An 11,080-nucleotide genomic window follows, 5' to 3' on the forward strand; every position below is an offset into this window, starting at 1 on the left:
GCGGATATTGCTCTATATGAAAGCTCAAGTTTGTTTTGTTTTGTTTGTTTTTTGTTTTGTATTTTGTTGTTGTTGTTGTTCTTTTACAGGAAAAGAAGTGTGTATGGCACGGGTAAGCCTAGTTTGAAGACGGCTCTTATTCTTTTAGTTTAGTTTATTTATCCCTATAGGATGAATGTATCTAGTTTTACTCGGGACTTTATTATCTCGATAACACCAGGGTTCGATTCGATCTCCTTTACATGTCACGTTAGTGCTCTATCAACTACCAACTAATATCGGGATCCCCGCATCATCGTAGTCACAATTATTATCCTGCCTCTTTTCTTACATAAAAGCAGTGTAAATGTCGCAATATTTGCTTTTAACCAAACCAAATACTCCCAAGCATAACTTAACATATCACGATGAAAGAATTAACCAGTTAAATACCGTTCCCTGGAAAAACTCGTATTTAAACATTTGGCCAGAAAACTCGTCCTTCAAATATCGGTCGATTTAAATGACCCTCATCTTGGCAAAAACTCTCAAACTGGGGCTAAGGAAGACTTCGCGAAGTCCCAGATCTGAGAAGTTTTTGCCAAGATGAGGGTCATTTAAATCGATCGATATTTGAAGGACGAGTTTTCTGGCCAAATTTTTAAATACGAGTTTTTCCAGAGAGCGACAGTTAACTAGTTAAGGGTAGATCGAGGATGCGTGGGTCTCTTTTCTACCTCGGCAACTGCCTTTTCCAAACACTGTAATGTCAAGATGCTAACAACAAACTAGAAACGCTCTGCTCTCCCTTCTATCGTACTCTGAAAAAAACCCTCATCACTTCAAATGTCGAAGATTAAAACGGCACTCATCTTGTCAAAAACTCTCAAACCTGGGACTTCATTGAATTTTTCAAACACAGAACTTTCTTGAACGACTCTCAAACCTAGGAATAAGACTTCAAAGAAATCACAAGTTTGAGAGTTTTTACAAGGATGAAATCGATCACCACTTGAAGAACGAGTTTTCTGGCCAAATTATTTTTTACAAGGTCTTTTTGGTTCAGGGAACGGCAGCATTGACATAACACATTACCTTTTACTTTCCTGGTTCTGAAATCATTGGAAGTGTGTTTGTAGCCGTTCCTTCGGAGGACTTATAATGAATAGGTTTCATATTGAATCATAAGGTGGCATAATCATATTGAATCATAAGGTGGCATAACTATTTTAGTCGCAGGGTGTATGGAGAGATTCTAAGGATTATGGGATTACGTAAAATAGCAAGGATGGGTGATCTTTATTCACGACCAGCACATATTTAGACTAGAAAAAAAGATGCCATCACCCTGAAACCAGAAAATTACTTACTTACTCACTTATTTACTTTCTTACTTACTTACTGACTTACTTACTCCTCTTTGGTGTTTCATAAACACATAATGTCGACAATAAGGAACGCCAGTGACTGCTCTCTACCGCCAGCTTCCGAAAATCATTTACACAAGGTATGTATTCAGCCCTCTAGAAGAGTGGTTTTACTCTTCCCATGAGTCAGGAACCAGTTGTTTGACATCACACTTTTCTTCCCTATTGACGATCTCGATGATATTAAAGGTCTTCTGCTTCCTCTTAGTGATTGTAGTAGCCTCTTAATTAAGAATTAAAATAAACAGTTATGAACATTTATATAGAACACTTTCACCTATTTACCATGCTCAAATGCGTTTCGTGATATTTCATTTAATCCAATTTTAACTTATGAGTTTTTTATAATGTTAATGGGCAAAGCGTTCTATGTTGACGTGTATCGTGTAGAGAAATCCGAAGGAATGAAGAATTATCTAATTATCCGAAATTTCGGATATATTATATAACCAGTTAAATATATATATATATATATATATATATATATATATATATATATATATATATATATATATATATATATATATATATATATATATATTAAAAGTTGGAAAAACCCACCAGTATCATTATGCAAGGAAAACGGTGGTCTTTGTGGCTAACGAAAGAAATAATAAATGTATGATTTTTTAGCTTTTGAGTTCAAAAGAATCGTAAAGCTATTTGCCTGTTTAGAATTTTAAATAGTTTGTAGGTGTTTTAACTTTCTTATTTTATTGGTCTGATAAAATATAATATCACCGGAAGCTCCAATATTCTATATCCGGTTCGGGTGAATGGCGCTAAACGACTATTAAAAGCAAACTCTCATTCATAAATTGGATTGAATTATGGGGCCATCAGGTCAATAAAACCTCTAAGAGAAATTCGTCGTTTATTCGAGAGAATTCATTGTGAGAAGTAGGATAAGCTTTTACTTTGGCAGTGCAAGATTAAACACAATTTGTCTCTCTTGAGAGCTATACCCAAATGGCTTTATCGAATTCACAGTCTTGATGTTATGTTTGCTCATTGAAAATTTGCCGGTTTCGATGCATTTGGATTTTACAGTTGGATATGGTTTACTTATTAAATTGACAACACATATTTATAATTATCAACATTGCACCATGAATCTACTCTTTCAAGTCGACCTTGTGTTTTTTCTGATTTATAACGTGATTTCGACGCGAGAGTTTACGTTTACAAAACATCCGATTTGTGGTGTGGAGAAAAGGATAGCAAACGGATGTTCCACTGTGATCTCACCAGTTCGAAGCTTGTTGGAATGTTTGACATTGTGCGGTAGTAAAGACTCGTGTATCGGCGCAAGCCTAGTCCAAACTTCGTCTTGTTACATTCATGGAACTTGTCCAGATTTGATTGGATGCAAGGACGAAATAACAGATAATTATCAATTTACCAAACAATGTGAAAATAATGGAAAATGGGACACGGAAAAGGGAATTTGTGCTTGTGTTGATGGCTGGGCAGGACCTTTGTGTAAGAAACTACCTGAATCATGCTACGACCTAATCATATCCGGCTATGAAACAGGTCAACATACTGTAGTTTTGGATCTTTCTGCTAAAAACCTGCCGAAGATCGAAGTAGAGTGCTCGATCCGAGTTACAGAACCGATTTATTCGTCTGTAAAGCTGATGAAAAACAGCGGCCGAATCAGTCATGATCGGAGTTGGTCCAGTTTCCGATCGGGCTATGAACTGGGCTCGGCACACAAGTGGCTCGGGCTTGAAAAATGGCACATCCTCAGCCAAGCAGGGTACACAACTCTGATTTTGAAGGCAGAATTTTTTGTTTCCAGGTTGTGCAATCTTGACTGGAACTATTACAATTTCCGACTGTTGAGCGAGGACGAAGGTTATGCATTTACTTTTGATTCTGCAATGAATATGACGTATGGTTGTGATACTACCAGCTATCGACTTGATGATTGTTTCGGCTCGCTGCAGAACGTTCCGTTTTCAACCTTCGACACAGATCACGACGCCATGGGCGCAAATTGTGCTGACGAGAATGGTGCTGGCTGGTGGTACAAAGATTGCCAAGGGCCTTGTCATATCTTAGGATGGGGCGAGGGTTACAGATCAATGGTACCCCCGGAACGCCTGATTCGATTGGCTGATATTGATATGAGTGTTATGCTTCCTCATCTCATGTCGCTGCAAATGCTATTGAAGAAACCTTAACTGGATGACGTGATCTAAAAGACTGCCATACGCTGAAAGAGATAGAAAACCGTCTTTTAAATATTGATCGATTAAAATTACCCTCCTCTTGTCAAAACTCTCAAACCTGGGACTTCAATAAAGTCTTCAAAGCCTTGTGCGGGTACGTGGTCTTTGGTATGACACTTGCTTTCGCATCGGAAGGTCCTGAGTTCGAGGCTTGTTCGGCGCATAGCTGAAAAGGCTCTTTACTCATATTTTCTCACCGAGGTCATGTATAAAATGAGTACCTGGCCGTTAACAACGTTTTCTCTGTTGGAAAAAATATCGCCTAACAGGCGTCATGTTTCGTTCTACATGTTATGTGTTGCTATTGTCCAGGGGCCCCTTGCAAGGCTCTTTGAACATATATTGTGGAGATTGTGCTATATGATAGCTCAAGTTTTTATCAAGATGTCCCAGGTTTTATAGTTTTTGACAAAATGAGTCTGTTTTTTTAATAGCCCAGAAAGATTCTCTAATCCTTACACTGAATGACATAATCAGTTAGATGGTGAAAAGGTTTGAACTGAGATATTGCCAAGTTTAGTTAGAAGGTCAATTTTTATCAAAAGTGAGTTCTTGTCATAAATTATTAAATCTACGTACCCCTTTTGTACATCTGGAAATATCAAAGCTTAATTTCACTTCTAAATATTTTTACAGCTAGTCAAGTTGAAAAAATATGACATCTGAGAAAAGTTGTTGTATATCTTTCCCATGCATCTGATTGTAATTTCATGAAAAATCACCCGGGGAGCAAATTCACCTTCCGACTGATTATGCCATGAACTGACACTTAAACCTCTCCTTACCACCCAGAGGAAAATCGTCACATTGATTACAATGTAACAGACAATTTTCTCATTCAGATTTCTCTTGTACATCACAAAATGTAAAGAAATGCTTTGATTAACTCACTCAGCCCTAACACCGACTATATCCGTCCGTAGTTTACCAGGGTTTCTTTCACCGCATAATATTTATTCCATTTTTAATGACAAATTATAGGCGTAGTATCAAATCTAATGTTTAAAATTTTTACACGTTAAGGGTAGTTGAATAAAACTATCTTACATGCTCATTTTAAATACAGTTTTTTCCATTTTGAAAAGTGGCAAAAATCTCTAGGGTTGAGTGAGTTAAAGCCATAAATACTAAACACTGTGTTGTAGAGCTCACATGTTACTTTTTTTGTTTAGGAAAAGTCTATTTTTGTGCTGGGTGGATGTGAATTTTCGGGGGAAATTCTAAAAATAGCTGGTAAGGAGAGAGTTAAGTGAAGACATCATCAGCAAGTTATATGCTGTTATATGCTACGGGTTGGATCGTTTCTTTTAAAAAAAAAACTATTTTGGGCGGTTTTAATCATTCTATATCATCATAATAGGATTTTAAAAAATTTGGTGAAAAAAAAGTATATATTATCTGTGCTGATAACTGTTTTGCTTTCCTGCTTCGGGGGTCTGGCATGGAAAGGTACTTGGCATCTTGTTGCAAATGTTCCGCAAAAACTAATGAAGGAATAACCTCTATGATATGCTTCCCTCTTATCAACAATAATATAGCATTTTGTTTCACCATTGAGAGATTTTCAGCTTTAGCTTATGAGATTTATATTAGACATTATAAAGTGACGAATCTAAATTTTATAACAAAATTGATGTTAAGAATGTATAATTTAGATTGTATGTCAAAATGCGCATACCCTATCAAAAAAATATCTCTATGGTGACATAATACATTATCTCTGTGACGACTGTGGGAATAGGCTTCAACAGTCGTGACGTCACTTCCCTCGTAATGACGCATTGTAATTTAGTAACTGGTTCTTAACTATAGGAACAATGGCGGACGCCCTTATATGATACTTCTCCGACGAGCATAAAAGTGTATCCAGAGGAGAAAAACAGTATAAATTTGATCATGTTTTGACTTTTATACATTCTGATCATATGACATGTGAAAAAGTTCTAGCAGCATGAAGAATAAAAAGTACCGATTTTCTTTATTTAGAACCAAGCTGCTCGTTGCTGGGCAGAAGTGACATCAGACTATTGAATCCTATTGTGAGACAATTTCATGGAATCTCATGATAATTTGACCCAAAATAGAAAAACGTTGGATTTGTATTCATGTGCACCAAAATATTTTTTATAAGCATAATAATTGCCAATCAACTGGAATTTACTATACAATTATTTCATATCTTTGTATTATTAAACGAGTATTTTTTTTATCGTGCCAAATAACACAACGAGCTTGCGAGTATGTGTATTTGTACCATAAAAATATAATGAGATTAATAAATACAAAATGCGAAAATATTCTGCAGTCGTTGAATACGATTTTTATTCAGCGCGTTTAAAGCATTATTCAACGATTACCTATTTACTAATAAAATGATAGGGTTTTCCAGTGGGGTGGGTGGAATAAAACACGATAAATAACATATTATTTGATTGTACACCATAGGGTCAGGTATAACTTATTATCTGACCTGTATTATAATAGGATAGGGTGTGTTAGGACTTTTAAATTTTTACACAATGTGCAACATAATAAGACATTATAATACAAAAACAAAAGCATATCTCATTTTTGCATGTTTGCGATATAAATCTGATTGCTTTGCAGATTAAATGGCAAGAATCATATCAACCATAAAAACCTGGCATATTAAATTTGAATTGTGGTTTATCATTATTGCTGTTATCTCATAATATTGAAACGTCGATATTTAGATCTTATCGTTTCATTTATCAAATAAAAATATGCGTCCATAGAACAGAAAGCAAAGACTCTAACATTGATTTGTTTGTTTTAGAGAGTTGATTGGGGAGATCTATATTATTGTCGATGAGCTCAAGTCATTGGTCACATGACAAAATGTACTCAAAATAACCTACATAACAAAAACTGTTCATCGTTTTAGAAATATCCAATATCTAGTTCATTGTTTATCTTGACACATGTGGTCTAGTGGTATGACACTCGCTTTCGGATCGAAAGGTCCTGGATTCGAGCCAAGCTCAGCGCATAGTTGTGACCTTGGAAAAGGTTCTTTACTCACATTCTCTCACCAAGCTTAGGTGTAACATGAATACCTGACCGTTAACAGTGTTGTCTCTGTTGGAAATACGAGCTATACTCGGGTGTAAAACAATACCAGGCAGTATACAGTGTTTTCTCTTTATCAAATGAATAAGCCAAGGAATGTTTCCTCATAAGCTCACTGCAAAACTCGTAACTGCAAAACTCGTTATTGCAATAATATCGCCTAACAGGCGTCATGTCCCGTTCTACATGTAACGTGTTGCTGTTGGTCAGGGACCCTTTGTAAAGCGCGTTGTGCTCAATTAGTGGATATTGCAGTATTGCACTATATTAAAGCTCGAGTTTTTATATTTGCAACTTTCATAAACAAACCAGCTTGTTAAGAAATATTATGAAGAAATATCAAGTCGTTGAATAGGGAATTAGATTAGCGAAAGAGTAGAGTCCCTTAATTGGACGTCACCCATAGTCTGTGACGTCACCGGCGGAAAAGTTATTAGAGGGAGAACGTCATGTTGGTTGTGGGCATGCGTCTTTCGTCCTCGCTTCAGGTGAAAGCAGCTTGAGACATTTCAAAACCAAATTGACGTTCTCTCTGTAAGGTGACGTCCAATCAAGGGACGCTACTCTTCCGCTAATCTCATTCCCTATAGCGCAGTAAAATTAGGTGCCCCAAACGTAAACAATAACAAGTTGCTAGTGATTTTCGTTAGGGACCGGAATAATTTACGCACAAGATAGGTCTCCCAATTTTGTAGTTTGAGTTGTAGGCAATACACTTTCAGTATTGAAAATATGTTTACATAAAATCTAACAGTTGCAGAAATAATAATATAAGGCTAAATTATTCTGAAAACCAGGCTCCGAATAATTCTCGTCTTGTTCACACCAGCGCAATAATTTGCTCTGGTCTAAAAATAGATAGACTGTAACTTTTGATAAATTTTACCTTTTGTTCCATAAAATATCCATATCTAGACATTATTTGATGCATGATCGAGTATTTAGGAATATGTGTTTCTTTTGCCACCTAACAGCCACATTTTAAAGGTTATTTTTTTCTATAATTTACATTGGAACGTGAGCTGTCAAGACAGGAACATGTGGTTTGCCATGTGCTTCAAGACCTTTGTTTACGTTTGGGGCACCTAATTTTACTGCTCTATAGCAATCAAAGAACACATTTTCAGGTTTGATTACGGAACGCAATAATTATTATTGGTTTGTTTTTACGTTCTCATAACGAACAATATTTTGCATTGGTTTGAGTGTATCTATTTCCATTACAACAATAATCCCATAACAAATGGATTATCAGACCTGCAAATAAGTACACGTCGATAGCAACAAATCATGTGATCAATGAATCGGTTGGACGAAAACTTGATTATAGATGGCTTCTATTCCCTTCGACATCATTGACGAATCATTGTTCGTCTATTATGTGGTCTAGTTAGTGGTATGACACTCTCTTTCGGATCAGAAGGTCTTGGGTTCGAGCCTCGCTCGGCACATAGTTGAGTCCTCGGAGAAGGCTCTTTACTCACATTCTCTCATCGTACTCAGGTGTAAAATGAGTACCTGGCCGTTAACAGCATTGTCTCTGTACGAAAAAAATTGTAACATCGCCTAACAGGCGTCATGTCAGGTCCTTAATTTTACACGTTGCTGTTGGCCAGGGACCCCTTGTAAAGCGCTTTGCAGCACATTAAGTGGCTATTGCGTTATATAAATCTCATTTAAAAAATTAAGCTCATTGATGAAAATTCACTGGCAAACAGTTGAATTAGTTAAGGTTATGAATATATTGAATTTCATGTTTATCATAATTTTAAAAACTGTGATTCAGATTGCGCCTGTATGATATCATGTATAGATAGTATGCGCTTGGCTAAGAAGCTCATAACATTGCCATCCGGAAGTATAACGGACCAACACACAAAACTGTGTGTATCCTAGAACGTTTATAGTCAGGTTAATACAGTTCAGTGAGCATTACTCATAAACGCGGATGGCAAAAAAACAATAACAAAGACCTGAGTGACGTCATCTACGAACTATCTATAAGGCATTTAACAAGTTACCCGCCGTCCTCTGGAAAAACTCGTATTTTAAAATTTGGTCAAGAAATCCGTTAAAAAAAAATTATGGATTTAAAATTACATTCATTTTGGCAAAACTCTCAAACTAGGACTTCACCTGGAAGTTTTGCCAAGTTGAAGGTCGTTTAAATCGATCGATTTTTGTAGGACGAGTTTTCTGGCCAAGTTTGTAAAAATCGAGTTGTTTTTTTTTCCAGAGTACGACAGTTAAAAAATGAAATGATATGAGAAGATGAATCTTACAAATCTGCTTTGTCGCATTTTCATCATTTAGAGAAAATAAGTTTGTTGATTGTTTGTTTGTTTTTGTTTTGTGTGTTTGCTTTTTATTTATGGCCTTAAAGAGGAATATACTTGAATTGTTTGCCTCATAGAATGAGACCATGAGACTATCTTATGGACTTGAACTTTGAACTTGAACCCTGAGAGTTTTGAAACTTGAACTTTTTCCTGATGATTTTCTGAAATCCAGTCAATGGAGATGCTTTATATTACATTTCCGTGTGCTCGAGGTCATTGGTCAATTTGCAGAATGTTTTCAAAATGACCCACATAGTGAAAAATGTTCACAGTTTTCAAAATATCTAACGTCACAAGAAAATGTCATTTTGTTCACATGGGTTTGTTTACAACTTTCATAAGCAGAGCAACGTGTTTACATTTATTTTAAAAATACCCAATCTTTGGACAGCAAAAAATCATGCAATCGATGACTCGGATGGACGAAAACCTGCCATCCGTTAGTATAACGGACCAACACACAAAACTCTGTGTAACAATGAACGTTTATAGTCAGGTTAGTACAGTTTAGTGAGAATAACTCATAAACGCGGATGGCAAAAAACAATAACAAAGACATGAGTGTGGTCGACTTCGAACTATCTATAGATAGTATTCGCTTGACTTAGAAGCTCATAACATGCGATCCGGAAGTATAACGGACCAACACACAGTTTTGTGTGTGACCTTAAACGTTTATAGTATGGTTAATACAGTTTAGTAAGAATTACTCATAAACGTGGATGGCAAAAAGACAATAACAAAGACGTGAGTGACGTCAACTTCATTCTATCTATAGACCTCTCCCATTACTTAAGGCTGTATACTGAGTACATTCATTTTCGTCTCCTGTTCGTGATTAACCAGTGTGTCATAGACTCGATACAATTCTGTAATATACTCACTTCTTCTTCTTCTTCTTCTTCTTCTTCTTCTTCTTCTTCTTCTTCTTCTTCTTCTTCTTCTTCTTCTTCTTCTTCTTCTTCTTCTTCTTCTTCTTGTGGAAACCTCAAATATAGTCGAGGATCACTCCACAGTTTGTAAGGTATTACATATTACATTTCAAACTTGTTAAAACACTGCACATACTTACTCGTACTAATACAAAATATATACATAAATTAAAAAGTAATGATGTGATGTCTGGCAACCGCTTGAAGGCATGTTGGCAACCGTTTTCAGCCACGTCATCTGGGAGGATATTCCACAGTCGGGAAGTGGAAGGGGAAAATGAATACAGGTGTGCGTCCGTTTCTTTATCTTGGGAGGTTACTCTTGTTGCGTATTCTATCGTTATTCTTGTGCTGATATCTTTAATCTCGTTTGGAAGTTTAAGGCACGACTTTTTGTCGTAGATCCTGTGGAACATTATAATTTTAAAATATTTTTTCTTCTCTTTTCCAGAGGTTCAAGGCCAATCCTCAGCTGCACTTTAGAAAGGATTGAATGTGTTTGTGATGCGTCTCGCTGTTTTTCTTTGGTTGTTTTCTAAAGTGTCAAGGTTTCTCTTTATATATGGGTCCCAAATTGAGCTGCCATATTCCAAAATTGGTTTAACAATAGTTTTAAAAGCAAGAGTTTGAGTTGAAATTGGGCATCTTTTTAAATTGCGGGTGATGTATGCGCTTGTTTGATTTGCCTTTGAAGCCAGGTGACATATGTGGCCGTTCCATTTAAGGTTTTTAGCAAACTCAATGCCAAGGTATTTTGCTGTCTTTATATGTTCCAGGTATTGACCGTGAAGTTGGTATTCAAACGTAATGGTGCTTTCTTTTTTTGTGATAGTTAGAACATTGCACTTTGATAAGTTGAATTCCATTTGATTTATTCTTTTCTAGATCGTTATTTAGTGTTTTGCAGTCGTCTGTTGTTCTTATCTGATTATATAGTGCCGTGTTGTCAGCGAAGAGACGCATTTTGACCTTAGTGGAGCAGGCACTTATGTTGGTAACAACAACCAACATAAGTGCCTGCTCCACTCACTTTTCTGAATTAAAAATTCACCCCATACACCGGAGCATACTCAATG

General features: G+C 36.2%; 1 protein-coding gene across 1 annotated transcript; it reads left to right on the plus strand.

The window, feature by feature from the left end:
• The first annotated feature begins 2,184 nt into the window (after positions 1-2,184).
• LOC144973391 (uncharacterized) lies at positions 2,185-6,441 on the plus strand. The gene has a single exon (XM_078915753.1). The coding sequence runs from the start codon at positions 2,402-2,404 to the stop codon at positions 3,593-3,595; it is 1,194 nt and encodes a 397-aa protein (XP_078771879.1). The 5' UTR covers positions 2,185-2,401; the 3' UTR covers positions 3,596-6,441.
• The last annotated feature ends 4,639 nt before the right edge of the window (positions 6,442-11,080 follow it).

The sequence above is a fragment of the Berghia stephanieae genome, chromosome 5 (assembly GCF_034508935.2).
Source record: "Berghia stephanieae isolate SIO BIC M18660-M18661 chromosome 5, UCSD_Bste_1.3, whole genome shotgun sequence".
Classification (NCBI taxonomy): domain Eukaryota; kingdom Metazoa; phylum Mollusca; class Gastropoda; order Nudibranchia; family Aeolidiidae; genus Berghia; species Berghia stephanieae.

What these genes read in the sequence shown, in the direction of transcription:
- LOC144973391 (XM_078915753.1), top strand. Translation starts at nt 2,402, where the DNA reads ATGTTATGTTTGCTCATTGAAAATTTGCCGGTTTCGATGCATTTGGAT.